Here is a 17,760-nt window from a genome sequence, read left to right as displayed (position 1 = left end):
TATGTACTTTCATCCACCACAACTTCTGCTTCACCTTCGGCTGTTGCCCTGACAACGGTGCAGTCACGGCCACTATCTGTCCGCAGGTTAGTTTCACTTTGTGAGCTCGTCATGTCGCAACTTCTTCTTTTATCCATCTGAAGGTTTGTAGGAGACACTTTCACTGTTTGAGTCCTCAGTGAGTCTTTGTTCATCTTGTTGGTTTAGTTCAGTCGAAAGAGCAGAAACAACAATCAACTTCAAAGTAAGTAACTTCATGGAAGATTTATTCATGAGTACAGTGGGAGTCTTTCTTACCAAGATTAATTATATTGCAAGTGTATCTTACATAGTCATAGTTAGGGTCATTATTATTAGTAGTAGTAGTAATAGTAGTGGTAGTAAGGTTCTAGTGTTTATTTTTAAAAATAGTAGTTGTCACACATTTTATATTTATTTTCTGTTACTGTAATTATTATATTGGGTTAGGTCTCTGTACTCCTCCTCCCTATCATGTGTGATACATCATCATTATTTTAAGAGGGTTTTGTATACATGCAGCCCTATAGGAGAGGGCTATAGTAAGTTTGGGGTTTAAGAGTCACTTTGTACTGTAATGGTTGAAAGGTCAGCCTTTGTTTTTTATTTTCTCCAATACTACCTACATTTGGTGTGAATATAATACAATGTGCTTATTTGAGTGACTAAGTCACACCTCAGACAGTCCCTTAGGAAGTATTCACATTGTTTACTGCAGTAAAAGTAGTCATACTACACTATAAAAACACTGCAGTACAACTTGAAGTAGTCAGTGAACAGAATGTCCTCTGTTAGTGTTGTATTATTATATTAGTGGATGATTATTATTGATGCATTAACATGTAATCAGTACTTTAATGTTGGAGTTGCCTCAGGTGGAGCCAATATGAAATACTTCAAATACTTTCTGCTTGAATGTAAAATAATTAATTCTATTTTATAAACATTTGCCAGATAAATGCAGCTCCATGAGGCCATCTAGTGGTCTGATAGTAGAAGAAGATCAGCTGATGGCAGCTTTCTGCTCTCATTCTTCCTGAACACTGACCAGTGAGAACAAGCAGCATCTCCTCTGGCCAATAACAAACAACTATTGATCCATGTATTGATTAGTTTGAAATGTGTGACAGTGATGAGAAAAGGCCATCAGTAGTTAAAAATGATAAAAGATACATAACACAGACAAACTGTATAAAAAGTTCCCTAAACAGGAAATAATCTGCTCAGAATTCATCCAAATCAACTTCAACTTCTTGCAGTTACTGAGTTCAATATTTGGGTTGATTGTACAGTTTTGGATATGATATGAAATATTTATAAAATATGTCACTCAGTCAGGGATCGTCAGTTTACTCAGAGATAGAAAAAGGTTGGGAACCACTGATGTAAAGGATGAATGAGTGATGATGAGTTCTCAGTGCTGATCAGTGATTGGACTGATGCTTTCAGCTCTGCTCTCAGTGTTTCCTCTACAGATGAAGGTAGAAAGTCTCTGGGAGCTGATGTGGATGTGAATTCAGCAGCAGCTGCCAAGGTAACAGGATTGATTTTGGATTATTGGACTAGCTGCCACTGCATGCTCTGACTGGATATAGTAGACTTGGAAAAAGAGCAACATTTCAACTGTTGAGGAGCTTTTCAAAGTCAGTCAAATAGAAGTGAAAAGTAAAAAAGCAACATGAAGTGTATTCCTCTAGTCTTCAACCAATCAGACTAAAGAGCATTGTGAATGTCATTTCTTAGATACTGCAGCTCAAAGTGCCAACAGCATTTCTACTCTGCCAGGGAAACTGTCAGATAAGTGGATTTAGTATTGAGCTGAATGAGCCGTTTCCTCCAATCAGAGCTGTGTGTGTTTGTCATGTGACTGAGAGGAATGATGTGTGATCTCTCCCAACAGGTTGCTGTGTCTGTGTGAAGGTGTGGGCTCTGCTATGAATCAGTGTGAGGACAGAGAGGAGGGAGTCCCTCCCTCTAAAAGAAAAAAGTGTGGGGAACATGACACAAGGACCAAAGCTCAGAGGTGAGATGAGGATCTCTAACTGTCCATGACTCTTCTCCATGTCACAAAGGCTTTGATTCTCCATTTGAAACAAAGACATTTATCTGAGCAAAAGTACGTAGTTGTCAGTATTCAAACAGGGCTGGACAATCTGATCTCAAATCAGTATCAGGAGAAACTGTCACATTCAGCTTCATAATGAGAAATGTAACAGTAACGTGTTGCTCACTGCTGATGTTTGTCCTGATTCATTCCAGTCTGACCAGTTTCACATTCTGCTCTTCTGGACTGGACTGGGAGCTGATTGCTCGCTGGTTAGATGTTGTAGCTGCTCTCACTTTAATTATATGGAATTCAGACAGTGTGTTGAAGTGTGTGACATCAGTAAATTGTGTTCAGTAACACATCCATAATGTCAGTAATTGAAGACATTGTTCTTATTGTCCAGCCCTGTATTCAAACATTTCAAATTATACATAATTTCACAAAGTCTTTGATTCAGTGAGAATGGTTCTGAATATGTGAGCTTTAATGAATTTCTTTCTATCAGGATCCATCAGAGACCAGACTGTCCTGAACCTGAACCCAGCTGTGTGTCCATGAAGAGTGACCACTCTATGGTTCATCCTATAGAGTTCAAAGATGTCCGCCACTCTGTTGATCAAAGGTGAGGATTTCAAACTGATGATGAAAATAAAGTTATGTGTTTTTATCAGACTCTCTTTCTAATTGAACAAATAGTTGCAGCAGTTTATAGAAACTCACTGTCTGTTCGTCTTTTTATCCTAATTGGACCGATATGGTCACTCCACCGCATCATTTCCCCACTGCACACTGCACTGAATACAACTTTAATAAATACACTGAAACATTTCTAAATCAAACACTGACTTTATAGAAATCCTAACCATGAACTCCCTGGATACAAATAGACTGCGTACAGTAGGTGTATTCAGTCACTGGCAGGTTTTGTCTCTGTGTGTTGTGGGTGCAGTGCAGAATTTATCCTGTTTTTGTATCAGGAGGAAAAAACCTGAACCCAGCTGTGTGTCCATGAAGAGTGACCGCTCTATGGATCATCCTTATCATTTCAAAGATGGCCACCACTCTGTTGATCAAAGGTGAGGATTTCAAACACATTATGACAATAAAATGATGTCTTTTTCAGTTCTGAGATCTCCAGTTTTTAAACCTTTACTGACTCATAGGAAATTCTCTGAGCACCAACACTCTTTTTCAGCAGCAGCTGCCTCACACTCACACAGTCAAACACATTCACACTGGGAGCTGCCCAGTACAACCAGTCTGATACAAGCAGACACTGAGCAGCTCCACTGGACCACTTGGAACCTCAGCAGTGTACAGTGAGGGCGGGAGAGCTATATGGAGGGGTTGGTAAGAGCTGTTGGGAAGGAACCAAACTTAGCTGTTGATTCTCAGTTGGATCAGCAAGATTAGTAAACCTTTACCACTACAGGGAGTCATCAGATTCACTGTTCACGTCCAAATATCACTTCATGGACCTTTACCTTGTATTTGTCTCTTTGTGGACAGACATAATGTGAGATAATTCTTGGTTCCTCCACAGAGTGGACCAGGAGAGCTCAGAGCCTCCCAGTGGTCAGTCTGCCCAGCAGCATCAAACAGACCTGGACTCCATATTTATGGTCTGTACATGGACAACAACTACTTTTACATCTATTGTGTTCACAATAATCTCCATGCTGCACTTTTTAGACCAGTGGATTGTCAGTCTGTTCAACATGGATCTGATGTTTGCTTCCATGATTTGACTTTGATTGAGTCATTCATATAATATTCTGTTCCAGCTGCTGGAGGACAACATTGTCACTTTTGCGAAGAATGAGCTGAAGACGATCCAGAAGGTTCTGAGTTCAGATTACCCCGGATGCTTAGAGAGTCAAAAGGAGGGTGAGCAGGTGTTGGACGGTGAGGATGAAGAGCAGAGGAAGAGCAGTAGAGAGGCATTTCTGAAGATCACACTGCACTTCCTGAGGAGAATGAAGCTGGAGGAGCTGGCTGACCATCTGCAGAGCAGTAAGAGGATTTCTCTAAAGATTTAACTCGCTGGATAAATGAGACATTTACTGATGTCTCAAGAGATGGACCAAAATATATTCAAATATTCAAAAACAATACATAATATAAATTCACTAATATATCATTGTGCATTATTAGAGATTAAACACATTAATACATCAATAATCATAATCACAAGTCTCTTGAAGTATTTTTAAACTGTGATCTTGTAAGCTAAGTACAAGATCTGAGCACTTTACGTGTGTGTTAAAATAACTTTTAAGAATTATTTTTAATATTTCATCCTAAATTTTGCTCTATTATTACTCATGAAGGTGTAACCAATCAGATAGAGTTGTGGGCGGGACACTGAGCGAGACTACAAAAAGAGAGAAGTGGCTGCATCAGAACAAAAATTGCACATTTTAAAAAGTATATATTGTTTGGGCACTAAGATTCCTCAAAAAAGTTTTTTGAGGCTAGCTTCTGCCAGGTGGGTACTGCCAGAAGTTCAGCCCATTAACTTTGTGCTGCAGAGCAAAACTTAAGAGCATGTATGTGGGCAACAGCCAATTTATACTCCATGATCAAGTCCACTTCCCCTTATTGAGATGAAGGGAGGCAGTAGGTTATCACCTGGCAATATGAAAGTCCCATTAGCTAAAAAAAAGTTTGGGAACCCCAGCTTTAGTGTATTTTCTTTATAAATCACTCAATGATCTTCTTTTCTGTGTGTTCATAAAGGACATATTGTTGGAGTTTGTCAGCGTGAACTTAAATCTAACTTGAAGAAGAAGTTCCAGTGTGTGTTTGAGGGGATTGCTAAAGCAGGGAACCAAACACTTCTGAACCAGATCTACACAGAGCTCTACATCACAGAGGGAGGGACTGCAGTGGTCAATGATGAACATGAGGTCCGACAGATTGAAACAGCATCAAGGAAACCAGACAGACCAGAAACAACAATCAGACAAGAAGACATCTTTAAAGCCTTACCTGGAAGAGATCAGCCAATCAGAACAGTGATGACAAAGGGAGTGGCTGGCATTGGGAAAACAGTGTTAACACAGAAGTTCACTCTGGACTGGGCTGAAGGCAAAGCCAACCAGGACATACAGTTCACATTTCCATTCACTTTCAGAGAGCTGAATGTGCTGAAAGAGAAAAAGTACAGCTTGGTGGAACTTGTTCATCACTTCTTTACTGAAACCAAAGAAGCAGGAATCTGCAGGTTTGAAGAGTTCCAGGTTGTGTTCCTTTTTGACGGTCTGGATGAGTGTCGACTTCCTCTGGATTTCCACAACACTGAGATCCTGACTGATGTTACAGAGTCCACCTCAGTGGACGTGCTGCTGACAAACCTCCTCAGGGGGAAACTGCTTCCCTCTGCTCGACTCTGGATAACCTCACGACCTGCAGCAGCCAATCAGATCCCTCCTCATTGTGTTGACATGGTGACAGAGGTCAGAGGGTTCACTGACCCACAGAAGGAGGAGTACTTCAGGAAGAGGTTCAGAGATCAGGAGCAGGCCAGCAGAATTATCTCCCACATCAAGACATCGCAAAGCATCCACATCATGTGCCACATCCCAGTCTTCTGCTGGATCACTGCTACAGTTCTGGAGGATGTGTTGAAGACCAGAGAAGGAGGAGAGCTGCCCAAGAGCCTGACTGAGATGTACATCCACTTCCTGGTAGTTCAGTCCAAACTAAGGAACGTCAAGTATGATGGAGGAACTGAGACAGATCCACACTGGAATAAAAAGAACAGGAAGATGATTGAGTCTCTGGGAAAACTGGCTTTTGAGCAGCTGCAGAAAGGCAACCTGATCTTCTATAAATCAGACCTGACAGAGTGTGGCATCGCTATCAGAGCAGCCTCAGTGTACTCAGGAGTGTTCACACAGATCTTTAAAGAGGAGAGAGGACTGTACCAGGACAAGGTCTTCTGCTTCGTCCATCTGAGTGTTCAGGAGTTTCTGGCTGCTCTTCATGTCCATCTGACATTCATCAACTCTGGAGTCAATATGCTGGCAGAACAACAAACAACATCCCTGAAGTCTAAATTATTTAAACACCAACAGAATCTAAACTATCTCCACCAGAGTGCTGTGGACACGGCCTTACAGAGTCCAAATGGACACCTGGACCTGTTTCTTCGCTTCCTCTTGGGTCTTTCAATGCAGACCAATCAGAATCTCCTACGAGGTCTGCTGATACAGACAGACAGTAGCAATCAGGAAACAGCCCAGTACATCAAGAAGAAGATTGAAGAGACTCCCTCTGCGGAGAGAAGCATCAATTTGTTCCACTGTCTAAATGAACTGAATGATCGTTCTCTAGTGGAGGAGATCCAACAGTTCCTGAGTTCAGGAAGTCTCTCCACAGATAAACTGTCTCCTGCTCAGTGGTCAGCTCTGGTCTTCATCTTACTGTCATCAGAAAAAGATCTGGACGTGTTTGACCTGAAGAAATACTCTGCTTCAGAGGATGCTCTTCCGAGGCTCCTGCCAGTGGTCAAAGCCTCCAACAAAGCTCTGTAAGTACAGAGAGAGTTGAATTTCTTTCTTATTACTTAAATACTTGCTTGTTTTTTCTTTATTATTGTCTTTTCAGACTGAGTGACTGTAACCTCTCAGAGAGAAGCTGTAAAGTTCTGTCCTCAGTTCTCAGCTCCCAGTCCTCTAGTCTGAGAGAGCTGGACCTGAGTAACAACAACCTGCAGGATTCAAGTGTGAAGCTTCTGTCTGCTGGACTGGAGAGTCCACACTGTACACTGGAAATTCTCAGGTCAGGATCCATCAATGTGTTCAACTGATTACCACAAATATTCTGATTCACATGAAGGCAACACTATGGTTTTGGGGGACATTAAGTGTCTGTTTCAGTTTCAGAGTATCCAGCAGCAGCAGCTTTCATCCAACAAGCTCTGATAAAGCCACTGTACACTGTGGTCAGCAGATAGTGAACACAGTGGAGCATTTAGCAGCTACAGAGCCAGATATTTCCCTCAGGAGTTGGTAGAGAGCAAACACAGAGATAAAGAGAGTGAATATTGGACTTAGATTCAGCAGGTGACAGAAACACATCTCCAGTGGGATGATCATGTTCCACCTGGCTGCTGATTGATATCATGTTAGAAATAACTACTTTATAAATAGATTTGTTTACTTCTTGTTTTCACTGAACCCCAAGTGAACAAAGAAATCAGTTGGTGCAGGTCATTTGATTTACTGACTGACTGGTTGAGGAAACTGAGTCGGAACTTTATGATGATTGTCAATATAATGCTGGTAATAACACATAATCAATTGGTAAAAATAATGAGCTGTAGCAATCGGCCAGTAAGAAGCTCCACTTAACTAAAAGAATATCAGCTGATGAATAATAAGTGCTCTATGTGAAGATGTAAGTCCATTTGTAGAGAATAACCTCTTTGTACAAAATAACATCCAGTTTGTAAGAAAATTCAAATATTTAACAATAACAGGCTAATTCAGTTTTTATTTTCATAGTCCAACCCTGACAATGTTTGCTTAGAAAATGCAGCTGAATACTCCTGGTTTACATCAAATCTGTAAATACAATGCTTATTTCAATCTCAAAGAAGCCCAAAAACATGTTTGAAATTTGAGTTAATCTAAATTTCCAATGAACAAACAGTCGGAGGAAGAAAGACTTGACTTTTAAAATAACATTAGCTACACTAAAGCGGATAGCCCTCAATCTGAGGGAGAGCTGCAGGGGGAAGGAGAGAGTACAGGAGAGGAAATGAGACAAAAGCAGAAGATAAAATAAAATAAGGAGATGTGGAGAAGTCACAGTGGAGAGTGAGAAAAGGAAAGACATACGCGGAGAGCTCTGTTCTTCAGATTGAGAACAATCAGTACATTTATTTACTGCTTTCAAAACTTGGATTTTAAACCGTTCACACTGGTTGGTTCTTAACCACTGTGTCATATGTTTACAACCATATAATGTACAGCTTGTATCATCATTTGAATATCTTATCAAATGTGATTTCATTTTAATACAAATGTTATTCTGTCTCTTCAGACTGAGTGGCAGTAACCTCTCAGACAGAAGCTGTAAAGTTCTGTCCTCAGTTCTCAGCTCCCAGTCCTCTAGTCTGAGAGAGCTGGACCTGAATAACAACAACCTGCAGGATTCAGGACTGAAGCTTCTGTCTGCTGGACTGGAGAGTCCACACTGTACACTGGAAACCCTCAGGTCAGGATCCATTGATGTGTTCAGCTGATGACCACATATATTCTGATTCACATGAAGGCAACACTATGAAGATTTGGTATTTGTTGATGTGACTTGTGCCATAAAGAGAGACCCTTGTCCCAACCAAAAAATAAATATTACAATGTGCAAGAACAGGCGTACAGAGGAACCATTCATCCTGGTACAAGTCAGCGTAACATCAAAATGATTCTGAAGCGGTTATTTTATCGTAGAAATATTACACCACATTGCTTCAGTGGATAAAATCATGACCTCCACAACATTATCTCTGCTTATTGGATTTGACACCTGTTTTGTTTATTTTGTTTCAGTCTCTTTCCATGAACATGTTTATTATGTAATGTGTTCTGTGTGTTTGCAGGCTGTCAGGCTGTCTGATCACAGAGGAAGGCTGTGCTTCTCTGGCCTCAGCTCTGAGCTCCAACCCCTCCCATCTGAGAGAGCTGGACCTGAGCTACAATCATCCAGGAGACTCAGGAGTGAAGATACTGTCTGCTGGACTGGAGGATCCAAACTGGAGACTGGACACTCTCAGGTATGAAGAGGATCAACACAGACAGGAACAGTAGCCAGGATTATCCAACACAGAGATGTGAACAACAGTGTCAAAGTCAGACACGTTGTACATCCAACATTTACTGACTGACTAGTAGAGGAAGAGTCTGAACTTTATGATGATTGTCAATATAATGCTAATAACAATACATCATCAATAGAATAATTAGCTGTAGCAATCGGCCAATAAGAAGAATCTCCACTTAACTAAAAGAATATCAGCTGATGAATAATAAGTGTTCCATGTGAAGATGTAAGTCCATTTGTAGAGAATAACCTCTGTGTATGACAGTGATGTAATGTCCATGTTTTCATGCTGAAAGAGGATGTACTGGTCTGACCCCCCTCCTCCTTTCAGGGTGGAGCCTGCTGGAGTCCGATGGTTGAGACCAGGTCTGAGGAAGTGTAAGTGTGTTTTTAATTGATTTCTGTGATCACATTTTTTAATTGTGTAATATAGGCGTTATATAGGGTAGGGTGATATTACATCAAAAACATTCACATCGTCATAAATATCTTTCCACTACCCTGCTTTATCCCCATGGAGAGTGGGGGGGTCTGCTAATACAGACACCTGACTATGAGAAAGTTTGCTTAAACTTTTGTCACTGCTCCTCTATGATTGTCTTTTTAAAGAAGGGTTTAACTAATTATATGGCTCCACTGTGTAGAAACTTAGGATACATCATTGAGGAATAAAGACCCATTGTAGGTACCTATACATATATATACCTATATATAGAGAGCGATTATGAGATGAGAAAAAGAGCCTAGTAATGGCAAGGTTCTTTAACATTAACTTAAACCATAAAGGCCATACACAACATACCAGTAGCTACCTGCAGTTTAAAGGTGTTAATGTGTATGAAAAAAAATCTTAAGCTTCCTTGCTTGAGTTGAAGATGTGCAGAATATATATATAGTATAAAGTCACACTTAGAGTATGTAAAGTGACTGCAGGCTTCCTCTTCACCAGAGGTACATAGCAGGGTTTAAGGTGAACCAGGTTGTGATCTAACCTGCCCAGAGGGGGGAGAGAAGAGGAGATGTATGCATCCATAATGTTAGCATACATCAGATCCAGGGTCCTCTCCTCTCTGGTAGGACAGCTCACGTAGCTACTGTTTAAAAGGCAGAACTCCGATGTGATTAAAGTCTCCCGACATGATGATGAGGGCACTGGGGTGTTGAGTTTGAAGTTTGGAGATGGTGGTGTGTATGATGCAGGCAGATGTTGGGTTTGCAGAGGGAGGGATGTACACAACGTGCGGGATCTCTCTCAGTAGATGATATGGAGTCCAACGGCCGCAGTTCAACATCTGGCCCACAGAGCTGTTCGCTCTCAGTACAATCCCGGTCCACCCGGACGGTGTGGAAGCCATCCACGGAGACGTGCAGCCATGTCTCAGTGAAACACATCAGACTGCACTCCCGGTACTCTGCGTGGCTCCATGTTAATGCCGTTAGCTCGTTCATTTTGTTGATGAGAGACCGCACATTCATCAAAACAAGAGAGGGGAGACACGGCTTAAATCTTCTCCTTCTCCATTAGCCCCCGTCCCGTCTCGACCCTCCTCTCTTCCACCAACATTGCTTCCCTCCTCTGCATCCCTGGTGTGTTTTTGTGGCCGGGCCCAAAACTCTAATTCCAGGGCCTGCTTAAAATCAGTCAAATTATCTAAATTAAAAACCGACAACGCAAGTTATAAGTGCGGACCAAAACATTTCACATAAATCAGCTCAAAATTGCCACGCAGCGCTTACTTCCTGTTGCCAGTAGGTGGCGCTATCACTATGTCTGAATGTTGTCATGTAGACATGTTCAAGGCGAGACTGTTATCAAACACGTGAAGTTTATTGGAGATTGGACATTGCACACTGAAGTTATGAGAGCTGTTTTATGGCGAATCTGCTGAAATTGACAAGTTGTCACTGGCACGTGGTTTGATGTACAGTCACAAATAGCTCAACTTTTAATCAACACCATTTTTTGACTGTACTGACCAATTTTGAAGCATATCCGATAAATTCTCTAGGAGGAGTTCGTTCAAATACAACGCGAAAAGTTTGTCGAAAGTGAAAATGAAAATCAAAATGGCCGACTTCCTGTGGGGTTTCGGGTATGGGTCCAGGAGGCTTTTTTGTACGTCCCGGCATGTTACACGTTCCTACTGAGTTTTGTACATATCGGTGAAACATGGCGCTGGGGCTGCTGTTTTTTTATCCTGTAGGGGGCACTACAAACACGACGAACACGATTTTTGGTATGTGAGCTTCAGGCACTACTCTACACGTGCCCTGTGAATTTCATATTCATAACTATTACGGTCACAGCACAGTGATTTATCATACCACCAGACCGCCACCTAGTGGCGGATTGTTGACACATTTTTTAGCGAGCCTCAGGGAGCCATGGGGAAGCATCCTACCAAGTTTCATCTTAATCACACATACCGTTGTAGAGATATAAACTTCTTCATTTTAAAGAGCGCCACTTAGGGGCGATGGCCTGAAATTTTGCACGATGCTTAAGGAAGACATGAGGAACTATGGACCCAAGTTTGGTGTCAATCAGACATACCAATGTGGAGAAATGGTCCACTTCCTTTTTGACGAAAAATCCACAGGAAGTTCTAATTTTATAACGTGCTGGTTTTTTGAAATATCAAAATTCTGTTAATCACTTTTTTATTATGAGGGTCCTCAGAGATGCTACGTGAAAAATTTTGTGCGAATCGGACAAAGTGCATGGGGGAACACGGAAAAATAGTTTATGGACATTTTGCGTTCTAGCGGAGAAAAAATTATAGGCGGGAGTGGGCGTGGCCTATATGGGGAGATTCAGCTCTATTCACCAAACGCGTGGATACAAGGTTTTTGAATGTGCGACAAACTATGCAGAAGTTATTAGCCTAAACGCATTTTTTATGATACTAGCACCACCTAGTGGCCTACCCGAAAGCGACCCATAGAATATCCCCATTTTCACCAGGCCTGACAACTCTGCCAAATAAAATTGACTTTTCGTATATGTTCAGGGGGGCAAAAGTGCAGTCAAAGGGGGCTAAAAATAATAGGTAAGAAGAAGAAGAAACATAGCAAATACAATAGGGACCTCCAGCGGTCGCTGGCTCGGTCCCTAAATATAATGTCCATAAAATGCTGCGTCCCTCGTGCGCAGTCCACGGTCGCCACCACCTGTGGTTCGTTGCGCTAATTAGTCTGAGCACTGCCTGTGAGTATGTGCGTAGTTCAGGGCCAGTACGTAAAAAGAAACACTACATGCAATAGAAAACCAAATCACAGCAAACCAAACAAAACAACAAAACATGCAACACAAAAAACGGACACACATTTTCTCCAGAGTTCAGGTGCCGGCCGGCATTAGTGCCATCAGCTGTTCTCTAGAGTAAACAAGGGCAGCATGTCCCGGTGGAAGTGGTATTAAAACACGAAAACAAAACACAAAAACTCTATCAAACAACATCGTTAGAGAGGGCAGGACTTCATAGAGTTACAGTGAAAAAAATAAGAACGAACAAAAACTGTGACATCACTCATTCACAGCTCTGATGTCATCATTAAAGTGTCAATCAATGATCAGATGATAGATCAATAACTGCAGCTGTATTGTGTCTTGTTCTCTCCATCAGATTCCTGTGAACTCACAGTCGACACAAACACAGTGAACAGAAACATCAAACTGTCTGACAACAACAGGAAGGTGATAGTTGTGAAGGAGGTTCAGCCATATCCTGATCATCCAGACAGATTTGACTACTGGCCTCAGCTGCTGTGTAGAAATGGTCTGACTGGTCGCTGTTACTGGGAGATTGAGTGGAGAGGACAGGTTTCTATATCAGTGAGTTACAGAGGAATCAACAGGAGAGGAAACAGTAGAGACTGTTTGTTTGGAAGGAATGATCAGTCCTGGTGTGTGGAGTGCTCAGATGGTCGTTACTCTGTCTGGCACAACAAGAAAAGAACATCCATCTCCTCCTCCTCCTCCTCCTCCTCCTCCTCCTCCTCTGGTAGAGTAGCAGTGTATGTGGACTGTCCTGCTGGCACTCTGTCCTTCTACACAGTCTCCTCTGACACACTGATCCACCTCCACACCTTCAACACCACATTCACTGAACCTCTTTATCCTGTGTTCGGGTTTGGGTTCTGGTCTGGTTCCTCAGTGTCTCTGTGTCCTCTGTAGGAGGGAGAGAGAAACTTTCTCACTGCTGACCAGATAGTTCAGTCTGTACAGGATCACACACAGCTGATGTTAGTTAGTACCAACCTGATGTGTTTACTGTAATAGAGGAGGAAGAGGAGGATGAAGGAAGAGAAGAGCAAAGGATGATGGGATGAAGGAATCATGTGTGAGGGTAATGTGCAGCCTGCAGACGTAAAAAAAGACGTAAAATCTTTTTTAAACCACAGTTAGAGAAAAAATGTTTTTATGACTCAAATATTAAAGTGTGATCATTCAATTTGAATCTAAAACTGAACATTGCTACCTTAAAACTTGTGTGTGAAAGAAAATGTGTTCAACAAGAGTCTTTCAGGATCAAATTCAGCATCTGTGTAAAAATAATTAAAGGTGTAAAGAGTAGCTTTGATTTTGAACAATTCATCATGTTTGGTCATCGTGGAACAAATGTACAGACTTTAATAAGTCAGGTTGAAATCAAAAGAAATGAAAGTTCTGGGATGATTCTAGATAATAAATGATGCTGAAAACCACATTTAAATGATGTCAAAGCAAAACTGTCCAAATGGATCCCAACACTGTATAAACTGAAGGATTTATTAAATCCAGCTTCATTCTCCACTTTGTATTGTTCACTTCTACTTCCATACATCACTGACTGTGTGCTCGTTTGAGGAAACTCATATAAAACAAACAGAAATCTGATTTTTACTTTTGAAAAGAGAGACATAGGAAGTGTAAACCAAACTACTGATCAAGAACCAACTCAGCTGTTTATTCAATGAAAGGCTGTAAAATTCAGAGAGTTGGTGGATTTTCAACCAGCACAGATCAGGTATAAAGTCAGAAACTAATGACGAGCTGAAAGAGTTCAATGGTTGTTTGAAATTAGAGAAAGTCCAAATAATTTGAGAGGATCTGCAGGTTTAAGGACTGATGTCAAAAATCACTTAAGTTAAAGAGGTGAACTTGTGGAGCAGCTGTAGTGAGGAAATCAATCATTCCATAAAGAATCATTTCATGAACAAATATAAAAGTGATCAAACTGACATGTAGTCATTATTATAGTAGAGATGGTGTCACATAAGTCTGACGTCAAACAGGTCAAAGACTCAATAATCTGCAGCTTTTCACTCTGTACAAAATCAATCTTTCTCTTCTTCATTTGTTTTATCCTTTCAGTTTTTTTGTGTCATTATTTGTGTAAAATTTCAATTTGAGTTAATTTTCCTCCCAAAGTGTTTGTGCAGAAATATAAACAGGACGTTGATGTTAGTTTTTGTTTTAGTGAACTGAAGATTTCTGTCACTTTGTCATGACGTCAGTGTATTTTTTACTCAACATGTTGACTCTGAATGTTCCCTTTCTTATCAACATGTTTTTACTGATTATTCCTCTGCTGAAGCTAATGACTTCTATATTATTCATTTGATTTTATTGTTGGCAAAAACACATATTCATGAATCTTGCAATCACAAACAGTCTTTAACTGAACATTAAAACAATGTTTCTACTCAGAAAGTTTGTAAAACCTTCAATTTATCTACTTTATTCCGTTTTCTTTAATATTCTTGTCCTGATGTCACTGTGATGTCACTGTGATGTCACCATGGTGTATACTTTCTGTCTGTTGTTCTTGTTCAATAAAGTTTTAAAGAAATAAACCTGCTGGTGACTCCCAGTGTGCAGAGGTGGAGGAAGTATTCAGATCATTTACTTCAGTAAACGTATCAGTACTGTAATATAAAAATACCCCATCACATTGAAAATGTTTCTAAAGTATCAAAAGTAAAGTACTAATAATTAATAAGTGTGCCCTGTGAGTGTTACGCTGTTATATAAGATAGCATTGGATTGTTACTACTGATGCATTCATGTGTAACGAGTATCTTATAGTTGTAGAAGTCAAGGTGGAGATCATTTGAACTCTTTTAGAGTAACTGCAGCTGTCAGATAAATGTAGTGCAGTAAAAAGTACAATAGTCTCATTTTATTCTGCCACTCAGTAACGTCCGCGCCGCAATCATTGCTTCAGTACCAACAGGGGGCGCTGAAGTTCATCTGACTTTTCATTCTAACACTCAGGAGTTGTTGTGTGCTCCGAACAACCACCAGGTGACATCTGTGAGGGAGGTGGAGCCCGTGACAACAGCTGTGGGAAGCCCTCTGACTGTACATGGTAGTTGTAGTCCTATAGTATAATGCTTCCCTGCAGAGTTTAAACTGAAAAGAGGAAGAACAGCAACAACACAAAAAGTCAGAAATTACTGTGAGGTTGGAAACAATCAAAGCTCCTCTCTTCCCCGCTCTCTCTCTCTCTTCTGTACTCATTCATGTCTCATTAATGCATGTTACTAACTTCACCTCTTCCCCGGAGTTCTTGTGCTTTCTCGCAGGTTCTCATGGATCCTGGTGGTCCAGAGGTGGTGGTGGTCTTCAGAGTTTGTCTGAAGGGCTCCCAACTGTATTTGTCTCAACAGTTCATGCAGCATGTGTTGAGTGTGATGCTGCAGTGTGTAGCAAAGACATATTCATTTATGTACTTTCATCCACCACAAATTCTGCTTCACCTTTGGCCATTGCCCTGACAACGGTGCAGTCACTGCCACTATCTTGACTCCTCAGTGAGTCTTTGTTCATCTTGTTGGTTTAGAGTACAGTGGGAGTCTTTCTTAACACGATTACTTACATTGCAAGTGTATCTTACATAGTCATAGTTAGGGTCATTATTATTATTAGTAGTAGTACTAGTAGTAGTAGTAGTAGTAGTAGTGGTAGTAAGGCTCTAGTGTTTATTTATTTTCTTAAAATAAGAGGAAAAAAGTGGATGTTGCACATTTTATCTTTATTTTCTGTTATTGTAATTGTAATTATTATTATTTCAGTGTGTAGTCATTTTCATAGAGAACACCTAAAGAACATGATAGAAAACAGGATATGTTCTCGACTGTCTGCAGTGAACAGCACCAGCGGGGCACTGTGGCCTTATTGTCGTTGCCCCCTTAAAAGCTGGTTTCTGCCGCACCATCCATTGAAGCTCTGGGTTAGCTATCTGTACTCATCCTCACTATCATCTGTGATACACCATCATTATTTGAAGAGGGTTTTGTATACGTGCAGCCCTATAGAAGAGGGCTATAGTAAGTTTGGGGTTTAAGAGTCACTTTGTACTGTAATGGTTGAAAGGTCAGCCTTTGCTTTTTATTTTCTCCAATACTACCTACATTTGGTGTGAAAGTCACACTTCAGACAGTCCCTTAGGATGTATTCACATTGTTTACTGCAGTAAAAGTATTAATACTACACTATAAAAATACTGTAGAATTGAATTGATAAGTAAATTTAGCTCACATTATGTCTGTCCACACAGAGACAAACACAAGGTAAAGGTCCATGAAGTGATATTTGGATGTGAACAGTGAATCTGATGACTCCCTGTAGTGGTGTCCTGCTGATCCCACTGAGAATCAACAGCTCAGTGTTTAGCTTCAACTGTCAGTTTGGTTCAGTCCCAACAGCTCTAACCAACCCATCTATATAGCTCTCCCTCCCTTACTGTAAAAGCTGAAAAAGAGTGTTGGTGACCAGACAATGGACTTGTCTTGTTAGATCTTACTGCTGCATTTGACACCACTGACCATCATATTCTATTATAGAGCCTTGTACATCTTATTGGCATTAAAGGAACTGCACTAAGCTGGTTTACTGGTTTACTACTGCTTGTACTATTTGTACTATTTGTGTTATCTGTTGTTTGTGGATTCTTACTGTTGTGGATTCTTACTGCTTTTCTCTTGTACATAGTGTTTTTATTTATTATCTTTCCTACTCCTACTGCTTTTTCCCTATCCACTTTGCCGCTACATCATTGGAATTTCCCCATTGTGGGACAAATAAAGGAATATCTTATCTTGTCTTATCTTTAAGGCCTATTTATCAGATCGATCCCAATTTGTACATGTCAACAAAAACAAAAAAAAAAAAGTGAAGCAGTTCTGTTAAAAAGAAGAAGAAGAGTCTATCACATCATCTGTTGACTATGTTGTTCCTCTTTCTCTTCCCCTTCAGATAGAACAGTCATCACGTGTTAGTTAACATGAACTATGTGGTTTAGGAATAAGGGCCGTCTAAGTAACTGCGTGTATGAGACCTTTTTGTCTCTGTGGGGCAATTGATTTTGCCACAGTAAAAAGTAAAAACAACAACAACAACAACAACAACAACAACAACAGTAACATAGGGTGAGACATAGAGATAAAAAGAAAAACCCACCCATGACTACACATATTTAAAAACATGAACATAAAACAATAAAACATCACTTTGTAATTTATGTCTCACCCTGTGTGTTGTTGTTGTTGTTGTGTAATTTTTATTGATACTGCAGCAAAATCAATTGCCCATAAAGGTCTTGAATACATGCACTTTAAGTTAACATGAACTATGTGGTTTAGGAATAAGGGCCGTCTAAATGTTCTTCTATCTGAAGGGGAAGAGAAAGAGGAACAACATGGTCACATGACAGAGAGAGACCTGCTTTACTTTTTTGTTTTAAATATTTGTTCATGGCAGATAACGACTAAGGTGTCATCATTTTACTACATTTTCCTTTTGGTGTGAAAGCCGGCTACGAGGAATACAGCATCCTCCAGGTGAGTTAAGTCGTCCTCTCCAGGACTGTCTACTGTGTGTT

The 17,760-nt window shown here is 40.5% G+C and overlaps 1 protein-coding gene across 4 annotated transcripts in view; it reads left to right on the top strand.

Moving 5' to 3' along the window:
- Window positions 1-121: 121 nt before the first annotated feature.
- The window catches only part of LOC127360801 (NLR family CARD domain-containing protein 3-like), a 29,398-nt gene continuing 11,759 nt past the window's right edge, over window positions 122-17,760 (top strand). The window contains exons 1-13 of one of the 4 annotated variants that reach the window (XR_007883925.1): window positions 122-244; window positions 1,480-1,552; window positions 1,919-2,041; window positions 2,571-2,687; window positions 3,043-3,141; window positions 3,609-3,687; window positions 3,850-4,078; window positions 4,805-6,599; window positions 6,677-6,850; window positions 8,117-8,290; window positions 8,673-8,846; window positions 9,225-9,271; window positions 12,520-13,991. Coding sequence is in view for 1 of the 4 variants with exons in the window: in XM_051395253.1 (XP_051251213.1) it covers window positions 1,953-2,041; window positions 2,571-2,687; window positions 3,043-3,141; window positions 3,609-3,687; window positions 3,850-4,078; window positions 4,805-6,599; window positions 6,677-6,850; window positions 8,117-8,290; window positions 8,673-8,846; window positions 9,225-9,271; window positions 12,520-13,070 (3,528 nt within the window). In the remaining 3 variants the exon portion in view is untranslated. Of the gene's footprint in view, window positions 245-1,365; window positions 1,553-1,918; window positions 2,042-2,570; window positions 2,688-3,042; window positions 3,142-3,608; window positions 3,688-3,849; window positions 4,079-4,804; window positions 6,600-6,676; window positions 6,851-8,116; window positions 8,291-8,672; window positions 8,847-9,224; window positions 9,272-12,519; window positions 14,732-17,760 lie in introns of those variants that run through there. The other 3 variants (XM_051395253.1, XR_007883926.1, XR_007883927.1) reach the window with 3 other exon arrangements.

The sequence above is a fragment of the Dicentrarchus labrax genome, unplaced genomic scaffold (genome assembly GCF_905237075.1).
Source record: "Dicentrarchus labrax unplaced genomic scaffold, dlabrax2021, whole genome shotgun sequence".
NCBI classification, from domain to species: Eukaryota; Metazoa; Chordata; class Actinopteri; family Moronidae; genus Dicentrarchus; species Dicentrarchus labrax.
This window is presented reverse-complemented; position numbering and strand designations above follow the sequence as displayed.